The sequence below is a fragment of the Bufo gargarizans genome, unplaced genomic scaffold, assembly GCF_014858855.1.
Source record: "Bufo gargarizans isolate SCDJY-AF-19 unplaced genomic scaffold, ASM1485885v1 fragScaff_scaffold_335_pilon, whole genome shotgun sequence".
Taxonomy (NCBI): Eukaryota; Metazoa; Chordata; class Amphibia; order Anura; family Bufonidae; genus Bufo; species Bufo gargarizans.
Genome location: NW_025334096.1, coordinates 133,609 through 153,926, shown reverse-complemented (window position 1 = coordinate 153,926; position 20,318 = coordinate 133,609). Strand labels below are relative to the sequence as shown.

Below are 20,318 nucleotides of genomic sequence, written 5' to 3'. Positions count from 1 at the left end.
GTGTCTTTAATAAAACCTTGACTTTTACGTCATAGACTAAGAAAATCATGCAGTTTTACATCAAGACACGGAGGCTCCTACTGCAAGTTCAAAGCTGGTCAATAATAGAGGAAAACACCTGAGGAGGAGGAGGACGAAAGTAAAATTCCCAGAACGTCGTGACCCTAGACCAGTCAGCTAAATGTAAGATGTCCTCCAAACGCGCCCCCGAAATCGCCACAGAGGTGGCGGCCGCACCTCTCGCTGAATGTGCGGAGAAGATGGAAGTATCCACACCAGCCAGGGACATAACCCACTTCATCCAATGAGCTGAAGTAGGGCTGGAGACCGGGCCGAAAGGATGGTGAATGGAAAGGAAAAGTTTAGAAACTGCAGGAGAACGATGAGCCCTTGTCCAGGATTCGTACTCCCATAGACAGGTGACCGGACAGAGAGCCGGCGAAGACTGGAAACGGATAAGGAACCAACCTGATGTTGGTCTTGGTACGTCGGGAAATGTTGAAGGTAACGCCTTCAGGGGTAAATGACCTGGCGTCAGGATCGAGAGCTCGAACGTCGGAGACCCTTTTGCAAGAAATTAAGCAAAAGAGCACTGTTAAAGGGGCTGTTAATTATTTATATTTATGCCAATCTCTAATTAATATTCATAAATAGGTGGAGGTCGTCTAGTGATGACTCCGCCTATTTATGCCTAAATTAACAACAAATCGCTACTGATTGCCTTACGCTAATCTCTAAACTGGCTGCATGCGCCTTACTAACTACCGCCAGTAACCACACGTTACACAATAGGTATAAATAACACAGTATTAATCCTTACAGAACATAACACGTAATATACTAATAATACAGTACCAATAATACACTACAACTATTGCTGCGGCGCCTCACTACTACAAAGGAATATATATGTTTATAACTATATATATATATATATATATATATATATAGTTATAGCAGCACACAGCAATAAGTACACACACTATAACAATATACTAATACTGTTCTAACTACACTAACACAGTCCCAAGTCCTCCCCAAAATCTAACTACAATTGCAATAATATACATACATACACTTTACCAGCAGCCCACCCAATCTTTACAATATACTATCCCTACGGGGAATAACTAGGGGTTATTATGGACACTGTTGCTGCTGGGGTAAGCAGGACAGTCGTGACGGGGGTAGAGACACAGGGGCAACACCAGTGTAACAGGGGATATGAGGGATCTACAATCCTGGGGGAACACAGAGGATATTAGGAGTATAGGGGGACTCGGGGCAGGAGAGGTTAAGGGTAACCAAGGGTTATAGAGGGATTAGGGGTATGATGCGTTGTAGGGGAAGGTACCAGGGTTATAAGGGGGTTAGGGGTGTATCAAGGGTCCAGGGGAGGTTCGTTGGTGGTATAGGGGGAGTAAGGGTTGATAATAATGTATGGGGTGGTAAAGGGTTAATAGTAAGGGTTGATAGTATGGGGGGGAGTAAGGGTTAATAATATCGTTGGTGGTATAGGGAATAACAGTGGTTGTTGATACTTAGGGTCTTATGCTCGTTGTCCAGGGGGGCTCGTTTGTCCAGGGATGATCCTCTCCGGCTGGGGCTCGTTTCCAAAAGGTGCCTCAGCGTAGCGCCGCCGGACTATTTAAGTTCGGCGGCGCTCGCTCCCGAGGCAGCCCGTTCTGTGGTGCACATGCGCACCACCGGCAAGAACACGTGGGCCGGCGCGGTGATATGATGTCACCACCCCGACCCGCGCATCCCAGAGCGCGCTTCCAGGAGGAGGGTTCCTTTGATCCTCCGCCTGTGGCACATCTGCATACCTTGCAGTGCGATAATTATCGTGCCGGAGGTATGCAGTTAACAGAGGGAGGGACGTTTGTTTCCCTTTCTCTGTTATGTTAACTATCCCGAGCAGCTGGGAATAGTTAACACCAAAAGGCATCGGATCTCTATTGATGGGGGGGAATCTCATCTGTATACTATATGTGTATAGATGCTTGAGGCACATCCATACACACATACATATATATATATATATATATATATATATATATATATACACATCGATCTATGGTGGGAGTCATACACACATATATATATATTCATGGATGCTTGGGGCACATCCATATATATATATATATATATATATATATATGTATGAAGCCCACTCACATACTATACCCTATACATAGAGATGTATGCTGCCAAGGGGGCATTCATACATCTCCATGTATATACCCACACACACACACATGTCCCATCTGGACGGGCCCATAGAAAAGGGCCAATACATATGTATATATGTCAGGGCATATACACATATGTATTTAAACACAACACTTCCCTCAACAAGCACCAATAATTTGGCCGACGGCTGTCGCAAAGAGAGCTCCAGATTACTGGGCCAAGAAGAAAAGAAGGATAATCCCAACGAAATATCCTAAGTCGTAGTAAATCGAAGCCGGGGAGGGCGAGCCATGCGAGCACCGCGCAATAAGCGACAAATCAAAGGGTGTTGACCCGCCAGGGTGCTCTCCAAACCCTGATGGGTAGAGGAAATAGCAGACCTAAAGAGGTTAATCATCCGATAAGCCTTTCCTGCCTCAAATAAGGAGGTGAGGAACTGTTTCAGGCTGCCCTATAAGATTTTCTGGTGCCGGGAGCCAATGCGTTGTCCAGGAGGTGTCTAGTTGCATCCGAAATGCCCTCGACCTCCCCGGGTGTCCTGAGATCCAGCATGCTAGCAACTGAAGGGATCCGTCCAGCAGAAGCGGGTGGTGAAGCCTGTGAAGGTCGCGGAGAAGATCTACGTGACTCGGCAGAAGAAGAGGTACGTCTACGATGAGTTCCAGAAGGGACGAAAACCAAGCCGGAGTCCCCCAAATCGAGATCACCACCACCAGATCGGCCAACTGGCGACGTGTCTGCAGCAGCATCCTCTGGATCATTGCGAAAGGTGGAAACGCATAAAGAAGATCGGACCAGTCCTGAAGGAAAGCGTCAACCGGGTCCGGGCGCCAGCTGAAGAAGCTGAATGTTGAGACGCGAGGTGAATAGGTCTATGACCAAAGGACCCCAAACGTGTGATATTGCAGAGATGATTTCCGGAGCCAGTCTCCAATCGCTGCCGTCCATGAAGTATCGGGAACTCCAATTTGCACGACTGTTGTGGAGACCCGGAAGGTATTCCACCTGAACCATGATATCCCTGGAGAGGCAATAAGACCAAAATTCCTTCGCCAAACGTGCCAGTGTCGCGGAGCGAGTACCGCCCAAATGGTTGACGTACCGTACAGCCGAGACATTGTCCATACGTAATCTGATGCACGCGTGGGCAATCCCATTGGTGGAGCTCTGAATGGCAAAGGAGCCGGCCAGATGCTCCAAAGCATTGATGTGAAGTGCCTCGTCTTCCGACCAACGGCCGCCTGTAAAGATCCCGTTGCAGTGAGCCCCCCAGCCTTGGAAGCTCGCATCCGACTCCACGGTGAATTCGGGCTGGAAACCGAAAATCGCCCTACCGTTCCACACCTCCAGGTTGTTGATCCACCAATGGAGTTCCCCTCGAGCTTCCGAATCCAGGACCACCGCAAACGCAGCACCGGAACAAAGGTGTGCGATCTTCAGTCGCTGAAGTACGCGGTAATGCAATGGAGCTGGGAACACTGCTTATATTGAGGAAGCCAACAGGCCATTGATTCAAGCTAGGTGGCGTAGAGACAAATGGGGAGCGGATAGCGCATGCCTACGCTCCTTGCGTATAGAGCGCAACTTGGTTGTCGATAGAGTGAGTGAGTCCACGGTGAAGCCCAAAAATTCTATCCTTTGTAACTGGGTAAGACAAGATTTTTCCCCGATTGAGGAGGAATCCGAGGCGTGAGAGGAAATCTGAAGTCCAACGAAGGTGTTCTAGCAGGGACGTCCAGGATTGATGCATGAGGAGGATGTCGTCCAGATATACAATCAGCCGCATGCCCCGACTGCGTAGCCAAGACATGGCGGGGACGCATCCGTTTGGTGAAGCACCAAGGCGCTGATGATAGGCCGAACGGAAGGCAGGTGAAACGCCAGCACTCTCCTCTCCATAGGAAACAGAGGCGGTCCCTGGATGGAGCCGAAATTGGAACCGTCAAGTAAGCGTCCTTGAGGCCAACTTCACCATCCAGTCCCCCGGAAGGAGTAAATCTCAGAGTAGGTGAATCCCTTCCATCTTGAAGTGGCGATAGCGAATCACTGCATTCAGAGCCCGAAGATTTATGACAGGGCGCTTCTGACCGCCCTTCTGCACTAGGAAGATATTGCTGATGACTCCCCAGGGAGCCGGGAGAGCCCTCTCTATCGCCCCGTTTGCGAAAGAGGGACAAAAGTTCTAGGTCTATGAGCTCAGAATCGGGTCGCGACAGTACAAGAGGAGGGGGGACTAGGTTTGGGGAGTCTGAGCTTGATGTGGAACCGCCTGACCGGGGTCAAGACCCAGGGGTCTGACATGATGGCTGACCAGGCATGGAAAAAATGACATAGTCTGCCCCCGATGTAAGGATCTGAAAAACTCTCCACTGGGGGAGGACTTACCGTAAGGTCTCCTGGAGTTGGGAGTTCCTCTGAATGACCTGGAGTGCCACTGGCTGGGAAGAAGGGTGATGGATTCTTCTACTCCTGGAATGTAGGTCTCTGGCTGTAGGAGCCTCAGCACCGTGCTACGGGCGTGGAAACTGGATCGGCCGGACAGGCGGCCCCTGCTACTGCCAGCCCTGGTTAAAACCCGTCGTTGAAAAACCTCATAGAGGATTGGGCCTTATCTAGTGCCGTAAACGCCCCCACAAACCGACTCAGGTCTTTGATAAAAAGAGGCCCCAAATAAGAGGCCCCGGGCGTCCTTTCCTGCCTTAATCTTAAATAAGATGGCTTTGCGCCGTTCAATGGCTAGGGAGGTATTAGTGTTACCTGCGATGCAAATCGCTCTTTGGACCCAGCCCCTTAATTCTTCCGGATCTACCGGAAAGTTTTCCGCTCTGGCAACCTCGGCCAGCTCAAACAATTTGGCCAAGGGGCCAAAGATAACAAGCAGTTTGTCCTGGCAACTGCGTAGTGCGGAATCCAACCCTTTAAGGGGGTTCCAGCCGGACTTGGAGAGAAACTGGGTGACCTTGGGGTCAACTACAGGAGTGCTGCATACTTTACTGGGAACTAAAGGCCTGGGGCACTCGGATCTGAGTTTACTGCGTGCATCCTTACTGAGGGGACGCCGAACCCAGTGTTCTAGGTACTTGCCCACATGAGCGGCCGAAAGCCACTCTGCCGATCTAGGATGATGGAGGGCATCCGGATCAAACATGGGTTTACCCGCTGGGTCTACCAGAGAGGTGGATAAATTATTGGCGGAGGAGGAAGCAGAATCCTTGACCCAGGAGGTGGGCGGATTGGGGCAGCTATGGGCCAACTGTGGATCAAGGATCTCCACCTCCGAATCGTGACTAGCGTCCGCGAAAGCCTCCTAATCTAAACCCCTTTCGGAGTCAGATTCACTATCATGTTGTGCTCTAGCACATTTCCATATAGCCGTGCCTGTTCTGCCTGGCACGGTAAGACTCTTTTAAGTGATCTCGGCACGTTCTCAAGGGTGGCCGTATGCACACCAGTCATTCTCTCCTGTGATACAGGAGGGTTCAAATTGGTAGGCTGCGGAGCAGTAGAGGGGTCGGAATGTAGGGTCCCTCCAGGAGGGTGAGCAGATAAGGCCTGTGAAATACTCTGGGACAAGATAGAGGACATGGATCCCATGGCTGCCATGATGGCACTAGGCACAGAGCGCTGTAAAGCCAGTGCCTGGGCATCTTCTCCAGACTGCGGAGTGCCCTCGGGGGATGAGGGAGGGCTATTTGTATTGGGGGGGGGGGGATATCAGAGAGAGGCATGACACTAATTGATGGCCCCAAGGGAAATGGGAATAGAACAAAAGGGTACCAGGAATACCTAATATAACAAAGGGTTAATCACCCTAAAGTAGTAGCAGGAGACCGGGACTCGCACCTGACGAACCGCGAGGTGTAAGAACAATGGCCGCTGAGATCTCGCGAGAAGGCGGTGTGAGAAAAGGCCGCCGGAATCTCTCGAGAACTCTGGGCAGACTAAGGAGACGGCGCAAGATGGCCGCCGAAATCTTGCGAGACTTCGGGCCGCAGGCAAGGAGAGGAAAGGCGCGCAAGATGGCCGCTGACATTTCGTAGCCACTGAGGAATAAAGGAGTAGCGCCAAAAGGGTAAGCGCAGCGAGGAAGAGGGTACCGGAGCACACTTAAGATAAGAGGGGCGGGCAGAGCCAGCGTAAAGGGTGACGGAGTTTAGGGGAAACAAGGGAGGCGTCAGAAAATGGGTAGCAAGAGGCCAAATCGGGAAGTGAGGCGAATAAAAACCTCCCCAATACTGAGAATACAGCGAAGCAAGGCAATAGACACCTCAAGAGGTATCAAACAGAGGTGTACTTATCTGGTGGCAGCAGCAAAGAAAGAGGAAGCTCCAGAGGAGGAGCTGCCTGTTATAGGGGGCTGTCAGGGGTCGGACAGTAAAGAAAGGGAGAGCAATACTTGCCTCCGTGTCTTGATGTAAAACTTATACCAGCCGTACATATATAATTATATACAAGAGATACCCAGGTTATACCAGCTGTACATATATAATTATATACAGGAGATGCCCAGGTTATACCAGCTGTACATATATAATTATATACAAGAGATACCCAGGTTATACCAGCTGTACATATATAATTATATACAGGAGATACCCAGGTTATACCAGCTGTACGTATATAATTATATACAAGAAGATGTATAACTTATACCACCTGTACATATATAATTATATACAAGAAGATGTATAACTTATACCAGCTGTACATATATAATTATATACAGGAGATGCCCAGGTTATACCAGCTGTACATATATAATTATATACAGGAGATGCCCAGGTTATACCAGCTGTACATATATAATTATATACAGGAGATACCCAGGTTATACCAGCATGCTCCATATCACTATATACAAGATGTATAACTTATACCAGCTGTACATATATAATTATATACAGGAGTGTAGATAGGCACAAGGGATCATCATAGATGGAAGATGTGTCACCGAGGTTCCTGGCCTCGGTGAAGTAGGAGCCAGTAGTGCCTATGTACATAGCAGTTGCTGATGGACACTTTAGTAGTCAGCATATCTGTGAAAAGCTAATCCGGGACGGCTCTTACTGGGAGTAGCCATAGTGCTGGGTGGGTGGCTACTCCTCACAGTCCAGGCCGGGTTTTGACGGGCTTACAAAAAGTCAGCCAGCAGGGTCAGGTGGTGTGTGTGTTATTACCTGGCTGACGGTCTGGAGAGTTGGGTGTTTTTTGAGCTGAGTGAAGGGTCTCTGCCAAGAGACTGAGGGCTTACGGTACTGTGCCTTAATATTACCTGTGATTTTTTGTCAGGCCTTCTGAGCATATTTAGATCTTTATACGCCCTCCTAGGTCTTGTAATAAGTTTCCAATTCGAGTATTATCCCTGTGCGCATTGTAAAACGTGAAAACAGGAAAATACCGCCCAGCGAAGTGAATTCTAATGAGATGGGCGTCTGTAAGGATCCGGCAGTTGGGGCGCGGCTGGGCACAAATGCGGTGCCCCTTGGGCACAAAGGACAGTTGATTGACAGGTGATTATAAAGATTATTTTTCACGTTTTACAATGCGCCCAGGGATAATACTTGAATTGGAAACTGATTACAAGACCTAGGAAGGCATATAAAGATCTAAATATGCTCAGAAGGCCTGGCAGTGTCCCTTTAAGTGTCGGCTGGAGTAAGCCGATCACTGCCGCCTGTTCACTTGTTGTGTGCCAACAATAAAAGACATTTATTACTTGACCCTGAGATGGTCCCTAACTTTCCGTTCTTGGCCATGGTAGGCGAGAATGAGGAGACGGTCCCTGACTTAGAGGTGTCTCGGGGAAACTTTGGGACTGCACAGTTCCGAGATGAGACTCTAAAAGGGGCCTTAAACAATGTGTGGGTAGTCAATGGGGCACCTCAAGAGCCAGGGGCAGACGAAAGGTACCCTCACTTTGCAATGAATGAAAACTTGCTGTACCTGGTGACTAAAATCGGTGAAGAATTAGTGGAACAGCTCGTGGTTCCCAAACCATACCGACGCATGGTAATGGACCTGGCACATAGCCATGTATTAGGGGACACTCTTGAAAGGGTTTTGCAGAGGTTTTATTGGCCCGGGTGTTACAGAGAAATGAAGGATTACTGCCAATCCTGCCCTACGTGCCAAGTAACCTCTCCAGTCGCAAACTTCCGCAGCCCTCTAATACCAATACCAATTATCGAGATACCATTCGAGGGAATTTCGATGGATTTAGTCGGGCCTTTGGTAAAGTCCGCGTGGGGGCCCCCAATATATATTAGTGGTAATGGATTATGCTACCCGATACCCTGAGGCGGTGCCCTTGAGGAAAGCTACCTCTAAAGTTATAGCCAGAGAACTGTTCCAGATTTTTTCCAGAACAGGGCTGCCCAAGGAGATCCTGACTGACCAGGGGACCCCGTTCATGTCCAGGGTCATCATGCAGGATCTCTGTAAGGTATTACAAATGACCCAGTTGCGTACCTCAGTGTACCACCCACAGACAGATGGCCTGGTGGAACGCTTCAATAAAACTTTGAAGGCCATGTTTAAAATAAGTGGCCGAGATTGGGATTACCTGTTGCCTTATCTACTGTTCTCAATCAGAGAGGTACCCCAAGTGTCAACTGGTTTCTCGCCTTTTGAGTTGTTGTATGGAAGGCATCCACGAGGCCTGTTAGATATCACTTAGGAGACCTGGGAGAGTGAGGTCACGCCTTACAAAAGTGTCATTGAACATGTCACTACATTGCAGGAGCGAAGAGCTCAAATGACACCTATTGTGAAAGAGCATCTGCTCCAGGCACAGGAGGCGCAAGCGAACATATCCAACAGGACGGCCCGTCTTTTCCTTAATAGTATCTTTTTATTAATTGATTAAAAGATGAACAAAGCTTACAAACTCTCACATAGCAGGTACATCACTTCCATGCACAGTACATTCATCGACATGGGGTTACCCATATAATCATTGCTTGACTCTTGGCCAAGTCCGAAGCACAAGATCAGTGGATAATGTACGTAACGCCCAATGACATATGACTTGAACCAAATAGAAGGTACTGCGTATACACACACATTCATACACTCGTACACACCCTCCCCGGGCAGAACCCAAGAATCTTGTCACATTATGGTAACAGCGTTTGGGCTTCAATCCAAGGACCCCAGATTTTCTCAAATCGGTCTGGTGTCCCTCGTTTCTAATACAGTACAGACCAAAAGTTTGGACACACCTTCTTCTCATTCAAAGAGTTTTCTTTATTTTCAGGACTATGACAATTGTAGATTCACACTGAAGGCATCAAAACTATGAATTATCACATGTGGAATTATCTACATAACAAAAAAGTGTGAAACAACTGAAAATATGTCATATTCTAGGTTCTTCAAAGTAGCCACCTTTTGCTTTGATTGCTGCTTTGCACACTCTTGGCATTCTCTTGATGAACCCATTGTTGCACAGTAGGATTCTTGGGGGGCTTCCAATTAAGAAGGATAGTTTTCCTAGCATAAAACAACAGTATTCTGTATAACTTCCTACCAAATCTGGTGGGAACAACCTCGTTTGCTATCCCCAGCAGACTGGTCAATGTGGTACAAACATTAGGGAGACCCAATCTGCTGTCGATGTAGGCATGAATCTCATATGAATTAGGCAACCCCCCCAGCACCACCACATCTCATACATCTTGAATCCGGTAACTTGCCCATCCTAAATAACCTCTCAGGAGTATAGCACACCCTGTGGACCCATTTCGCCCGTATCACCCGGTCTCTAGAGTTTACTACTATTGATCTCCAGGTGTGACTAGTTTCCCTCACACGTGTATCGTCTAGGTTTTCCACATCTTTTTTCCATCTCATAATAGGGTTATCTAGGGGAGAATCCCGTAACAGCATTAGCGACGCATATAGAGCCGACAGCGGTTTGACCAGAGGAGCCCTCCTAATCACTGCTTCCAATGGGCCACACTTCAGCTTTAGGGGCTCCCTACCAAACTGCGCATGACAGGCGCGCCTGAGCTGAAGGTATTCATATAGACTATGCTGGGGCAGGTGGAAATCTTGCTTCAAGCTACTAAAAGACCGGAAGAGACCTTTATCATACAGTTGGGTAAGGTAACGTAATCCCTTTTGCGGCCAGAATTCGAAATCTACTAATGAGAGCAGCTCCGGAAAGGCTCTATTCCTCCATAGAGGCAAATATGGAGACCAAGTGATGTTGCCTTCTCTAGAGTTGCTTATCAGACTCCATTTAACCCAAACCTTCACCACCGCGGCCATAGATTGGGTATAGTGTTCTGTAGAACAGGACGGCCCGTCTTAGACAGTTCAGTCCAGGGGACCGGGTTATACCAGCAGGGTCTATGTCACTATATACAAGAAGATGTATAACTTATACCAGCTGTACATATATAATTATATACAGAAGATACCCAGGTTATACCAGCTGTACATCTATAATTATATACAGGAGATGCCCAGGTTATACCAGCTTTACATATATAATTATATACAGGAGAAGCCCGGGTTATACCAGCTGTACATATATAATTATATACAGGAGATGCCCAGGTTATACCAGCTGTACATATATAATTATATACAGGAGATACCCAGGTTATACCAGCTGTACATATATAATTATATACAGGAGATACCCAGGTTATACCAGCTGTACATATATAATTATATACAGGAGATACCCAGGTTATACCAGCTGTACATATATAATTATATACAGGAGATGCCCAGGTTATACCAGCTGTACATATATAATTATATACAGGAGATACCCAGGTTATACCAGCTTTACATATATAATTATATACAGGAGATACCCAGGTTATACCAGCTGTACATATATAATTATATACAGGAGATGCCCAGGTTATACCAGCTGTACATATATCATTATATACAGGAGATGTCCAGGTTATACCAGCTGTACATATATAATTATATACAGGAGATGCCCAGGTTATACCAGCTGTACATATATAATTATATACAGGAGATACCCAGGTTATACCAGCTGTACATATATAATTATATACAGGAGATGCCCAGGTTATACCAGCTGTACATATATAATTATATACAGGAGATGCCCAGGTTATACCAGCTGTACATATATCATTATATACAGGAGATGCCCAGGTTATACCAGCTGTACATATATAATTATATACAGGATATACCCAGGTTATACCAGCTGTACATATATAATTATATACAGGAGATGCCCAGGTTATACCAGCTGTACATATATAATTATATACAGGAGATGCCCAGGTTATACCAGCTGTACATATATAATTATATACAGGAGATGCCCAGGTTATACCAGCTGTACATATATAATTATATACAGGAGATGCCCAGGTTATACCAGCATTGTACATATCACTATATACAAGAAGATGTATAACTTACACCAGCTGTACATATATAATTATATATAGGAGACGCCCGGGTCGTAGCAGTGTTGCTGGTAGTCAGTTGCTGTCATGCTGGGTTTTGCACACCAGGTGGCGGTAGAGTTCTCCTGTAGGTTGCGGAGCTCTTACTATATTTATAGCTGGAAGTTTGTGCCCCCCTCTCACGTTTTGTTGGCATTAATATGGTGGCGGTGCCCGCTGTGCTGCTCGGTCTCCTGTAGATTTTGGGACGTGCTCCCAGGTTCCTTTCAGCCGCAAGGTCATTAAGGTTAGCGCTTTTTATTACATAATTTCCCGCAGCCTCATTTCTCCTGCGGAGGTCGCTGCAGGAGATGCATGTAGTTACTGGAAGCCCCAGCAATAATAGCTGATCGATAGGGCAAGGGGTTATTCAGATGGCCCAGATCCTAAAATGTAACATGTCACATCCAGAGCTGTATTCACAATTCTGCTGTGACATCATGTTTTATACTCCAGTCACATACCGATCTGCTTTTGCAATTTGAGGTTATGCCATGTCTCATATTCCAGTGACATCCAGAGCTGTATTCATAGTTCTACGGTTGTATTATTTTTAATACTCCAGTCCCCTCCAGAGCTGCAGTTGCCATTTTTCTGATCTCTTTGCGCAGTGTCCCGCAGTCTGATGCATTGCATTGTGGGAGATGCGGTGTTACCGTGACATCACGTGTAGTCTGCGGCGTTTGCGCTGTTCTAATGCTGAGTCGCAATTTCTTGGATGTTATTGTTTGTTTTCACTTTTCTAATCATGAGGAGTCAGGAAGACGTGAAAAACGGAGAACATCATGCAAATTGGCGGGACGCGGTGATTGGTTACTATGGTAACCGCCGTCCTGTCTCACTGTACATATAGAGGGCGCTGACCAGGCAGAAACCAGCGTGGAAAAGGGTATATGGAGAAAAATTAAAGGGGATCTCCACCTAGCACTGACATTAAAGGGGGCACCCGCAGCACTGACATTAAACTCTGTATCAGTTATATACATTTATATGCATGGAGCTCCCCCTGGTGGTTACAGAGTTAGGCTTCATGCACACGACCGTATTTTGTTTCTGGGTCCGTTCCGTTTCTTTTTTTGCGGATAGGATGCGGACCCATTCATTTCAATGGGTCCGCAAAAAAAACGCAGACAGTACACCGTGTGCTGTCCGCATCAGTATGTCCGTCCATGTCCTATTTTTTTCTAGTTTGCGGAGAAGGATAGGCATTATTATAATGGATCCGCAAAAAAAAAAACGGATGCCGTAAGGACATACGGTCGTGTGCATGTAGCCTTAATGGTGTAACTGTACGGCTGTTTGGCTGTGATTACAGCCCAGTATTTGTGTCCTTTGAGGGTTTGTTAAAGATTAAAGAACCGATTCATCGTCTTCGTATTTCGCTGTTTCTCGCACATTTGCGCACTGATGTCAATTGTCCGTGATGCTGATTTCTTTTTCTTGTTCATAAAATTCACAGGTGCTCGGATTGTTGCTGCGGAGAACATGAAATATTTACATCAATTTGCTGTTATGGAAACGGAGTGCCTAACGACGGGTGAACGCAGCGCAATTATCAGTGGTGTTCCAGGTATGCGCTGGTCGGACCTGCCGGGCGCGTGCGAGGCGGGGCCGCTGCGGGCGTGAAGTAATGAGGGGCCGCTATCACCTGGACGATCAGCGACTCCGGGGGCAGGCCGCTTTGTCATTGGGTCTTATTTGTTACATTTTGTCAATTTGTTGCCATTTTATCTTTATTTGTTTTGTATTTTCCTTTTTTTGTTCTCTTTTCTTTTGATTTATTAATTATTGTCATTTTCTTAGTATTTTTTGTCTTTTTATATTTTAGTTTTTTCTTGTTCTGATGAGTTTGTGCATTTTTCTGGTTGTTTCAGTTCTTTTTCTTCTTGTTTGCAGGGTTTAGTCTTCAGATCCTCCCTGTGATTGTTGACAGACAAGGTATCCATGTGCGGAGCTGTTATTAGCTTTTGTGTCAGTGATTTACTGTCATCTCCAAGCAGGGTGTGCGACCCTCTGTGTACCAACAGCCGTATCCAAGGACTCGCTGATAACCACCCCACAGCTCACACCCGAGGCGCTGTATCTCAGCTCATCAGTGGGGACACTGCCTGCCGAGCCACTGTATCTAATCCTGTGTATATACAGTATAGTGGGTGCACACAGGATATAGGTTTATATAGTGTCTATACGGAGTATACACTGCATTCAGGGAGTCGTCAGCCCCTCAGTACAGAGCACCGGGAAAGTCCTCACACCCCCCACTGTCCTCACCCCCCCCCCCCCCCCCCCCACTGTCCTCACACCCCCCACTGTCCTCACCCCCCCACTGTCCTCACACCCCCCACTGTCCTCACCCCCCCCCCCCCACTGTCCTTACACCCCCCACTGTCCTCACACCCCCCACTGTCCCCCCCCCCCCCCACTGTCCTCACACCCCCCACTGTCCTCACACCCCCCACTGTCCTCACACCCCCCACTGTCCTCACACCCCCCACTGTCTTCACACCCCCCACTGTCCTCACACCCCCCACTGTCCTCACCCCCCCCCCACTGTCCTCACACCCCCCACTGTCTTCACACCCCCCACTGTCCTCACATTTTGTTCTCTCGCTCCTTGTGCTATCAGTTCCCCCATAATGAGAAAGTGAGAAGAAGATGAAAAGGAAAAACTAACGTCTCACATGGACATAAGTCTTCAGCCCCTTTATTCGGGACATAAGTCTTCAGCCCCTCTGGCAGTGATTCCAGCCTCCAGTCTTCTTGGAGATGATGCCACAAGGTTCACTCCTGGATTTGGGGTTTTTCGGCCGTTCTTCTCTGCAGATCCTCTCCAGCTCTGTCAGCTGAGCGGCTCCTGGTCTCCTCCAGACATGACGCTGCCACCACCATGCTTCACTGTAGGGATGGTATTGGGCAGGTGATGAGCGGCGCCTGGTCTCCTCCAGACATGACGCTGTAGGGATGGTATTGGGCAGGTGATGAGCGGCGCCTGGTCTCCTCCAGACATGACACTGCCACCACCATGATTCACTGTAGGGATGGTATTGGGCAGGAGATGAGCGGCGCCTGTTTTCCCCCAGACACGACGCTGCCACCACCATGCTTCACTGTAGGATGGTATTGGGCAGGTGATGAGCGGCGCCTGGTCTCCTCCGGACATGATGTTGCCACCACCATGCTTCACTGTAGGGATGGTATTGGGCAGGTGATGAGCGGCGCCTGGTCTCCTCCAGACATGACGCTGCCACCACCATGCTTCACTGTAGGGATGGTATTGGGCAGGTGATGAGCGGCGCCTGGTCTCCTCCAGACATGACGCTGCCACCACCATGCTTCACTGTAGGGATGGTATTGGGCAGGAGATGAGCGGCGCCTGGTCTCCTCCAGCCATGATGCTCCCACCACCATGCTTTACTGTAGGGATGGTATTGGGCAGGTGATGAGCGGCGCCTGGTCTCCTCCAGACAAGACGCTGTAGGGATGGTATTGGGCAAGTGATGAGCGGCGCCTTGTCTCCCCCAGACATGACGCTGCCCCCACCATGCTTCACTGTAGGGATGGTATTGGGCAGGAGATGAGCGGCGCCTGTTTTCCCCCAGACACGACGCTGCCACCACCATGCTTCACTGTAGGATGGTATTGGGCAGGTGATGAGCGGCGCCTGGTCTCCTCCAGACATGATGCTGCCCCCACCATGCTTCACTGTAGGGATGGTATTGGGCAGGAGATGAGCGGCGCCTGGTCTCCTCCAGACATGATGCTGCCACCACCATGATTCACTGTAGGGATGGTATTGGGCAGGAGATGAGCGGCGCCTGTTTTCCCCCAGACACGACGCTGCCACCACCATGCTTCACTGTAGGATGGTATTGGGCAGGTGATGAGCGGCGCCTGGTCTCCTCCAGACATGATGCTGCCCCCACCATGATTCACTGTAGGGATGGTATTGGGCAGGAGATGAGCGGCGCCTGTTTTCCCCCAGACACAACGCTGCCACCACCATGCTTCACTGTAGGATGGTATTGGGCAGGTGATGAGCGGCGCCTGGTCTCCTCCGGACATGATGCTGCCACCACCATGCTTCACTGTAGGGATGGTATTGGGCAGGTGATGAGCGGCGCCTGGTCTCCTCCAGACATGATGCTGCCACCACCATGCTTCACTGTAGGGATGGTATTGGGCAGGTGATGAGCGGCGCCTGGTCTCCTCCAGACATGACACTGCCCCCACCATGCTTCACTGTAGGGATGGTATTGGGCAGGTGATGAGCGGCGCCTGGTCTCCTCCAGACATGATGCTCCCACCATGCTTCACTGTAGGATGGTATTGGGCAGGTGATGAGCGGCGCCTGGTCTCCTCCAGACATGACGCTGCCACCACCATGCTTCACTGTAGGGATGGTATTGGGCAGGTGATGAGCGGCGCCTGGTCTCCTCCAGACATGACGCTGCCACCACCATGCTTCACTGTAGGGATGGTATTGGGCAGGAGATGAGCGGCGCCTGGTCTCCTCCAGCCATGATGCTCCCACCACCATGCTTTACTGTAGGGATGGTATTGGGCAGGTGATGAGCGGCGCCTGGTCTCCTCCAGACATGACGCTGTAGGGATGGTATTGGGCAAGTGATGAGCGGCGCCTTGTCTCCCCCAGACATGACACTGCCACCACCATGCTTCACTGTAGGGATGGTATTGGGCAAGTGATGAGCGGCGCCTGGTCTCCTCCAGACATGACACTGCCACCACCATGCTTCACTGTAGGGATGGTATTGGGCAGGAGATCAGCGGCGCCTGGTCTCCCCCAGACATGACACTGCCACCACCATGCTTCACTGTAGGGATGGTATTGGGCAAGTGATGAGCGGCGCCTTGTCTCCTCCAGATATGATACTGCCACCACCATGCTTCACTGTAGGGATGGTATTGGGCAGGTGATGAGCGGCGCCTGGTCTCCTCCAGACATGACGCTGCCACCACCATGCTTCACGGTAGGGATGGTATTGGGCAGGAGATGAGCGGCGCCTGGTCTCCTCCAGCCATGATGCTCCCACCACCATGCTTTACTGTAGGGATGGTATTGGGCAGGTGATGAGCGGCGCCTGGTCTCCTCCAGACATGACGCTGTAGGGATGGTATTGGGCAAGTGATGAGCGGCGCCTTGTCTCCCCCAGACATGACACTGCCACCACCATGCTTCACTGTAGGGATGGTATTGGGCAAGTGATGAGCGGCGCCTGGTCTCCTCCAGACATGATGCTGCCACCACCATGATTCACTGTAGGGATGGTATTGGGCAGGTGATGAGTGGCGCCTGGTCTCCTCCAGACATGATGCTGCCACCACCATGATTCACTGTAGGGATGGTATTGGGCAGGAGATGAGCGGCGCCTGTTTTCCCCCAGACACAACGCTGCCACCACCATGCTTCACTGTAGGATGGTATTGGGCAGGTGATGAGCGGCGCCTGGTCTCCTCCAGACATGATGCTGCCCCCACCATGATTCACTGTAGGGATGGTATTGGGCAGGAGATGAGCGGCGCCTGTTTTCCCCCAGACACAACGCTGCCACCACCATGCTTCACTGTAGGATGGTATTGGGCAGGTGATGAGCGGCGCCTGGTCTCCTCCGGACATGATGCTGCCACCACCATGCTTCACTGTAGGGATGGTATTGGGCAGGTGATGAGCGGCGCCTGGTCTCCTCCAGACATGATGCTGCCACCACCATGCTTCACTGTAGGGATGGTATTGGGCAGGTGATGAGCGGCGCCTGGTCTCCTCCAGACATGACACTGCCCCCACCATGCTTCACTGTAGGGATGGTATTGGGCAGGTGATGAGCGGCGCCTGGTCTCCTCCAGACATGATGCTCCCACCATGCTTCACTGTAGGATGGTATTGGGCAGGTGATGAGCGGCGCCTGGTCTCCTCCAGACATGACGCTGCCACCACCATGCTTCACTGTAGGGATGGTATTGGGCAGGTGATGAGCGGCGCCTGGTCTCCTCCAGACATGACGCTGCCACCACCATGCTTCACTGTAGGGATGGTATTGGGCAGGAGATGAGCGGCGCCTGGTCTCCTCCAGCCATGATGCTCCCACCACCATGCTTTACTGTAGGGATGGTATTGGGCAGGTGATGAGCGGCGCCTGGTCTCCTCCAGACATGACGCTGTAGGGATGGTATTGGGCAAGTGATGAGCGGCGCCTTGTCTCCCCCAGACATGACACTGCCACCACCATGCTTCACTGTAGGGATGGTATTGGGCAAGTGATGAGCGGCGCCTGGTCTCCTCCAGACATGACACTGCCACCACCATGCTTCACTGTAGGGATGGTATTGGGCAGGAGATCAGCGGCGCCTGGTCTCCCCCAGACATGACACTGCCACCACCATGCTTCACTGTAGGGATGGTATTGGGCAAGTGATGAGCGGCGCCTTGTCTCCTCCAGATATGATACTGCCACCACCATGCTTCACTGTAGGGATGGTATTGGGCAGGTGATGAGCGGCGCCTGGTCTCCTCCAGACATGACGCTGCCACCACCATGCTTCACGGTAGGGATGGTATTGGGCAGGAGATGAGCGGCGCCTGGTCTCCTCCAGCCATGATGCTCCCACCACCATGCTTTACTGTAGGGATGGTATTGGGCAGGTGATGAGCGGCGCCTGGTCTCCTCCAGACATGACGCTGTAGGGATGGTATTGGGCAAGTGATGAGCGGCGCCTTGTCTCCCCCAGACATGACACTGCCACCACCATGCTTCACTGTAGGGATGGTATTGGGCAAGTGATGAGCGGCGCCTGGTCTCCTCCAGACATGATGCTGCCACCACCATGATTCACTGTAGGGATGGTATTGGGCAGGTGATGAGTGGCGCCTGGTCTCCTCCAGACATGATGCTGCCACCACCATGATTCACTGTAGGGATGGTATTGGGCAGGAGATGAGCGGCGCCTGTTTTCCCCCAGACACAACGCTGCCACCACCATGCTTCACTGTAGGATGGTATTGGGCAGGTGATGAGCGGCGCCTGGTCTCCTCCAGACATGATGCTGCCCCCACCATGATTCACTGTAGGGATGGTATTGGGCAGGAGATGAGCGGCGCCTGTTTTCCATCAGACACGACGCTGCCACCACCATGCTTCACTGTATGATGGTATTGGGCAGGTGATGAGCGGCGCCTGGTCTCCTCCGGACATGATGCTGCCACCACCATGCTTCACTGTAGGGATGGTATTGGGCAGGTGATGAGCGGCGCCTTGTCTCCTCCAGATATGATACTGCCACCACCATGCTTCACTGTAGGGATGGTATTGGGCAGGTGATGAGCGGCGCCTGGTCTCCTCCAGACATGACGCTGCCACCACCATGCTTCACGGTAGGGATGGTATTGGGCAGGAGATGAGCGGCGCCTGGTCTCCTCCAGCCATGATGCTCCCACCACCATGCTTTACTGTAGGGATGGTATTGGGCAGGTGATGAGCGGCGCCTGGTCTCCTCCAGACATGACGCTGTAGGGATGGTATTGGGCAAGTGATGAGCGGCGCCTTGTCTCCCCCAGACATGACACTGCCACCACCATGCTTCACTGTAGGGATGGTATTGGGCAAGTGATGAGCGGCGCCTGGTCTCCTCCAGACATGATGCTGCCACCACCATGATTCACTGTAGGGATGGTATTGGGCAGGTGATGAGTGGCGCCTGGTCTCCTCCAGACATGATGCTGCCACCACCATGATTCACTGTAGGGATGGTATTGGGCAGGAGATGAGCGGCGCCTGTTTTCCCCCAGACACAACGCTGCCACCACCATGCTTCACTGTAGGATGGTATTGGGCAGGTGATGAGCGGCGCCTGGTCTCCTCCAGACATGATGCTGCCCCCACCATGATTCACTGTAGGGATGGTATTGGGCAGGAGATGAGCGGCGCCTGTTTTCCATCAGACACGACGCTGCCACCACCATGCTTCACTGTATGATGGTATTGGGCAGGTGATGAGCGGCGCCTGGTCTCCTCCGGACATGATGCTGCCACCACCATGCTTCACTGTATGATGGTATTGGGCAGGTGATGAGCGGCGCCTGGTCTCCTCCGGACATGATGCTGCCACCACCATGCTTCACTGTAGGGATGGTATTGGGCAGGTGATGAGCGGCGCCTGGTCTCCTCCAGACATGATGCTGCCACCACCATGCTTCACTGTAGGGATGGTACTGGGCAGGTGATGAGCGGCGCCTGGTCTCCTCCAGACATGACACTGCCCCCACCATGCTTCACTGTAGGGATGGTATTGGGCAGGTGATGAGCGGCGCCTGGTCTCCTCCAGACATGATGCTCCCACCATGCTTCACTGTAGGATGGTATTGGGCAGGTGATGAGCGGCGCCTGGTCTCCTCCAGACATGACGCTGCCACCACCATGCTTCACTGTAGGAATGGTATTGGGCAGGTGATGAGCGGCGCCTGGTCTCCTCCAGACATGACGCTGCCACCACCATGCTTCACTGTAGGGATGGTATTGGGCAGGAGATGAGCGGCGCCTGGTCTCCTCCAGCCATGATGCTCCCACCACCATGCTTGACTGTAGGGATGGTATTGGGCAGGTGATGAGCGGCGCCTGGTCTCCTCCAGACATGACGCTGTAGGGATGGTATTGGGCAAGTGAT

General features: G+C 50.5%; 1 protein-coding gene across 1 annotated transcript in view; it reads left to right on the top strand.

The window, feature by feature from the left end:
- The window catches only part of LOC122922413 (caveolin-3-like), a 33,216-nt gene that overhangs the window by 5,530 nt on the left and 7,368 nt on the right, over nucleotides 1–20,318 (top strand). Inside the window, exons 2-3 of the mRNA XM_044273011.1 lie at nucleotides 13,102–13,212; nucleotides 13,539–13,580. Of these exons, the coding sequence (XP_044128946.1) occupies nucleotides 13,102–13,212; nucleotides 13,539–13,580 (153 nt within the window). The remainder of the gene's footprint in view (nucleotides 1–13,101; nucleotides 13,213–13,538; nucleotides 13,581–20,318) is intronic.